The sequence below is a fragment of the Priapulus caudatus genome, unplaced genomic scaffold, assembly GCF_000485595.1.
Source record: "Priapulus caudatus unplaced genomic scaffold, Priapulus_caudatus-5.0.1 Scaffold75, whole genome shotgun sequence".
Taxonomy (NCBI): domain Eukaryota; kingdom Metazoa; phylum Priapulida; class Priapulimorpha; order Priapulimorphida; family Priapulidae; genus Priapulus; species Priapulus caudatus.
This window is the reverse complement of record NW_014577136.1, coordinates 445,972-451,612: the sequence shown is the minus strand read 5'-3', so window position 1 is coordinate 451,612 and position 5,641 is coordinate 445,972. Positions and strand designations below refer to the sequence as shown.

The following is a 5,641-nucleotide window of genomic DNA, read 5'->3' as shown; positions in this document are numbered from 1 at the left end:
GATCTATTATCTATAGATCTATTATCTATAGATCTATTATCTATAGATCTATTATCTATAGATCTATTATCTATAGATATATTATCTATAGATCTATTATCTATAGATCTATTATCTATAGATCTATTATCTATAGATCTATTATCTATAGATCTATTATTTACAGATCTATTATCTATAGATCTATTATCTATAGATCCATAGTATAGGGATCTATTATTATTCACTCCTGACGTTATGATACGTTTTACTACAGATGGTGTTCCAACAATAATAGCTACATAAATAATAATACAATAATACAATAATACAATATAAATACAATACAAATACATAAAACATAAACATAAACATAAACATAAATACAGTATAAATATAATATAATATAATAATACAATAATACAATAATAAAATAAAATAATAATGCAATAAGAAAGTCCGTGAGAGTAGACAACTGAATCCGAAGTGAAGTACTAATTTTTATTGGTTCGGAGGAGTCAATCCCCCTACACCCCCTTCTAAGGAAATTCCTATGAATGACTATGAGTGCTAGATGACTGTTGTGCGGGTACTCTCGGCCAAGGCTGCAAGTTGATGATGTTGAAGAAAATTTTGTGCTAAGCCATTGTAAATATGAGTGTTAACTACATAAGTCCATCATCGCGTTCAAAGTAAGAGAAAAACCATAAGAGATTATAGTGCTAAAAGTCTCCTAAACCTTGCCAGCTACTCTATCCAGTTACTTCTGCGGGTTATTCAAAACTTCACAAGTTTTTTACCTTTACTCTCCGCACAATTCGACCAGCTAGGCATTTTTACTATTGTGTAATCGCAAGTAAGACGTTAATGCAAAGACTATACGCGTTTGTATCGATCAGAGTTCTGTACGGTACTCTGTCTCTCTCTGAGTCTTGTCGCGATAGGTCGACCTGCGAGACAAAAATAAATAAATAAGTAAGTAAATAAATAAGCTTACCGTCAGATCGCGGCCGGCAGAATACTCGCTGAAATCGAAGTATGCTAATCGAAGACCTGATCAACTAAAATTCATCGTCGTACAATGACAATACTGCTAGCAAAAAGATATTGCTGTTTTACGCGAAATGCCCTTGAATTTCTGTCGGTTTCGCGCACAAAGGATATTCATCTTGCTGTTATCTGAGTTGTTAGTGCTACGTATCCGGTGTCCTTAATTCTTCCCATGGCCCTCGGTCTCTGCAAAATCTTATCGTACTCGATGCGAAACAAATCTCCTTGGGGATCATGAAACAATCTAAACAAACTAATCTACTTCACAACCGATTCATACCTCTGGCAACGCGCCTCTGGATTAATATTCTTGTCAACCATAACCTGTGCGTGTGTATGTATATTGTGTGTGTTCACGTGCACGTATACATGGTTCATACACAGTGCTGATACATCGGGCTGATACAACCACTGCGGTGAGCGTATTCTGCGTTAGCAGGGGCTTACTCTTGATGATGATGATTATTTTACATGATGCGTTGGACTGTCGCGTATACCGGATAATAAATAAATGAGCTTAAATGCATAAACGTACCTCACGATTGAATATAGATGATAGAAAATTCAAAGCGAAATGCGGATATTCGTGAATAGTTAATGGTACATGGTGATTAATTCCCGCAAGACGTATAGTGCATTTTAAACTTATTGGTGATGTATGCAGACGCACATGCATCCGTGGATCAATTATAAATAACTTTAACATGCAATATAGGGCTAATCCCGACAAGTTATCGACAGAATTGGCAATGGCTTGCTTACTGAAACATCCAGACTCCTCTACTCCCCCTATACGTACGTCGCATCTACAGTTTACCCCATCCACCATTCTTTGTCGTCGTCTTCTTCTTCTTCTTCTTCTTCTTCTTCTTCTTCTTCTTCTTCTTCTTCTTCTTCTTCTTTATCCTCTTCCTCTTCTTTTTCTCCTTGTTCCTCTCCCACTTCTTTGCGTTCTCCCTGCTGTACGTCGTTTATTCTTCTTTCTTCCCGCGCACCCCTTTCTCTTCCCTTTACACAGCTCCCCCTTTTCCACACTTCTCCACTCTACTTTTCGTCTAATATTTCCACTTACTCTGCTTATCCATACGGTCCACCTTTTGTTTTACCTTTCTTTATCTCATTGTTTTTATCCACCATCTTACCCCTACTCAATCATCTCTCTCTGCGTGCGCGCGCGCGTGCGTGTGTGTGCGTGCGTGTGTGCGTGCGTGTGTGTGCGCATGCGTGCGTACGTGCGCGCGTGTGTGTGTGTGTGTGTGTGTGTGTGTGTGTGTGTGTGTGTGTGTGTGTGTGTGTGTCCGTGCGTTCATGCATGCATATGCGTGTGTTCAATAATTTCTGTCTTTGCCTGTTCTTACAAACTCTTTCTGATTCGTAAATCGCATGCAATGAAGCTAGCTAGCTAGGTAGGTAACCTGAAATTATCTGGTTCAATAAACCGCACTCAGCTGCACGGATTATTTAATGGCAGCCAGCCAGCCAGACAACGACTCGGTAGGTTGTCGGTGGAAGCGTAGCAAATCCATTTTTCCTGACAGAGCAAAGCCCCGTGCAATCTAGGAGGTGACCTTTGAGGGGGACGGCATTGACCATACAATGTTTCTAAATTACTTTGGGGGCAACTGCCTCTCTTACCTCCGCTAGCTACGGCGTTTGTCGGTCGGTCGGCCAGTTTGCCAGCATGAACGGTTGAATGTTAATATTACGTGGAATAATAAAAAAGTAATTTATTAATGAAAAAGATTATTGCGTTATTCGATGTTGTTGTAAACTACCGAATGCGATATTAGATGTGTTTGTAAGCTAGTGGAAAAATTGTGAGAAATGTGCTCCACGCATATTTCCATTGGTTACGCCACTAAATTTTACATGCGATTATTATTGAACAGTCTCGTTCTCTTATAAAAAGTTACTGCCTTCATTAAAGATTCATTTTTGAAATCATTTTTATTTCGAGAGCGTTTTGATTAAGGATGTGGCTTTAGTGAATTGATGTCCAGATACGTCTCGTATTCGTAGAGCTACCAATAATTATCAGTTTATTGATAAGCGACGTGCATGACAGTAGATTTAAATAGATGCACGCATTTCGTATTGATGTATTAGTATTTTTATTTGCAGATGACATGAAGGAAATCTTCCAAGGAAACTTCAGGCAGGCAGCAAATTTAATCAAGAAACATCGTAATTTCGAAGAAGGGATGCTATTACGAAATATTACAGACGATGGTAATACATAATCAATACTTGATAAGTGAATAAATCAACAATTTAGAATGCGGAGATCAATGTTTGGTTACTGTGGGAAAGAAAGGTTGTATGTGGCACAGATGAGGGGAAAGGCTATATAAATAAAGACCTGCGCTAGACCTGTTGCCATACTGCACGAAAATTCACTTCCATTTACGTTCAAGTTGTTTCCATATATTCCATCCATACAATAATAAACGTTCATTATATAAATAAACCATCATAAACCATCGTAAACCATATACGTTACCAACGTTATAAACCAAAATAAACCATAATAAACCATAATACCATAATAAACCATAATACCATAATAAACCATAATACCATAATAAACGAGAAATAGCTCCCAAACTGACTCTGCCATTGTGAATATATATTATAGTATCTCTATCATACTCTTAGTCAATGTAATCGTATTTACGGGTGTCAGTTGAATATGTATAATATGGAATTTACAATGATGTATTAAAATGTAATATAATCCTATGTTATTATAAAATGTAACAATACTTATTATTGTGTAATATTGTTTAGTTTTATTTTAACTTGTGCCGACTATCTATTTTGCGTGTAACCTACGTTTTGACGAACGCCATACCACGCATTTTCTACCATGTAACATTTAATAAAATTCGATTGGATTATTATCTCTCATTACTCAACAAGTACTTTACTCTAGCGAAAAATAATTGCCTCGCTAAAGCCATTTCCTTAGTTTTATTATGTTTTTCTAAATGCATTGTCTTTGTTTCAGGTTTTTACACATATCTGAACTTCACATGCTTCAGGATAGAACCGAAATCGAACCTTAAAGATCTCATCAAAGATGTAACGGCGACTTACTCCGACGCCTATAACTTTGCCTTTGACAAAAGTCAGAAACACAATATAGGTAGAAATAAGTACTCAGCCTTTTTTTGCCCACGGCACTTTCATTTCTTCTCATCACTTTTTAATACAGAGCTGTTATTCCCACGCAGACAAGGGATTACAAGCTACGGATGGGTCTATTCCATATAATCAGGAGTATGGTTGTCAAATACATCTATAAACGCGTATGTTCCGGTTTTACATGAATCGTAAATGGGGTGCTGACGTTACGAATATCATATACCTAAGTCTACATCATTTGCGTCCGACAGTATTAGAAGTTAGTAGTCACGCGCAGTCGCGCGTGAAAAACTGACAACTGGGGGAAATAGAAATTAAATCAATAAGTCAAGATCGATCGGTAAAAAATCGATATTCAATAAAAGCCGATATTTCTGTCTCAGGTACCTTCATGGAGCTGGCGACGACTGCTACACCAGAGGTCGCTCGCGAGCCAAGAAAACCGTCCAATCAAACCACGGCGTTCTTAATCGCCGGATACAAGTTACTACCGGAAGCAAACGACGAGGTCATGGACCAGACGTGGGCGGCCTGGAGCGGCGCACGCATCATGTACCAACAGATGCCAAAATGCATGGGTATATATATATACATATATATGAAGAGCTTATTTGCAAAACTGCCTATGTCCGTTTTTTTCAAAAATAAATTTAAACCACCAATGTATGCTATGTGAACATAGGTACCATGTAGAGTACTTTTTTTTCTTGAAAAACTGCTTACATCATGCTTAAACAGCCTACATCATGCTTAAACAGCGTACATCATGCTTAAACAGCCTACATCATGCTTAAAAGACCCATCATAAATAATTGTTTTTGTCGTTTTCTCTCATTTCTCCAAAATGGTCATAGGCAGTTTTGCAAATAAGCTCTTCATATACTGCTCTCATTTCGCTCCTACAAGTCATCTTTACAAGCTGATCCGCCAAGTTATGAGCCATCTTCAAACTGTTCTCTTATGTCGTGTGGTAACCACTGATCTCTATATACCAAAGTTAGTTCAATATAGAGATCTAATTAACTGAATATAGTAATATAGAGATGGTAACTGAATCGCACGTTGTGAAACCGTGTGCATTTATACTTCGTTGCAGCTCTACAGGTTCCCTTTATTCTCCGTTCATTACTTTATATATCTCGTAAATCATTATATTGTAGTACATATAAAACATGCAAACTTTTTGCATTATACTTACTGCGTAACTTTACTGTGTCTCATGAATTATGGAAAGCCGCGCATGCGCATAGAAGTGTAATGACTCGGCATAGTCGTCCCCCGTTTTGGCTGAATGCCATGTCATAATATAGGTTAAAATAGCCAAACATTTTTAGCATGGAATATCGTTTTTGTGTCTCTCTCTCTGCAGTAACACTCTCTTCCACTCTCCCCCTCTACTCACATACACACGCCCCCCCCCACACACAGAGAGAGAGAGAGAGAAAGAGAGAGAGAGAGAGAGAGAGAG

The 5,641-nt window shown here is 37.8% G+C and overlaps 1 protein-coding gene across 1 annotated transcript in view; it reads left to right on the top strand.

Moving 5' to 3' along the window:
- LOC106821475 overlaps nucleotides 1-5,154 on the top strand; it is a 15,471-nt gene extending 10,317 nt beyond the window's left edge. Inside the window, exons 3-6 of the mRNA XM_014826300.1 lie at nucleotides 3,151-3,258; nucleotides 4,037-4,174; nucleotides 4,557-4,751; nucleotides 5,093-5,154. Of these exons, the coding sequence (XP_014681786.1) occupies nucleotides 3,156-3,258; nucleotides 4,037-4,174; nucleotides 4,557-4,751; nucleotides 5,093-5,154 (498 nt within the window). The 5' untranslated portion in view covers nucleotides 3,151-3,155. The remainder of the gene's footprint in view (nucleotides 1-3,150; nucleotides 3,259-4,036; nucleotides 4,175-4,556; nucleotides 4,752-5,092) is intronic.
- Nucleotides 5,155-5,641: the final 487 nt, after the last annotated feature.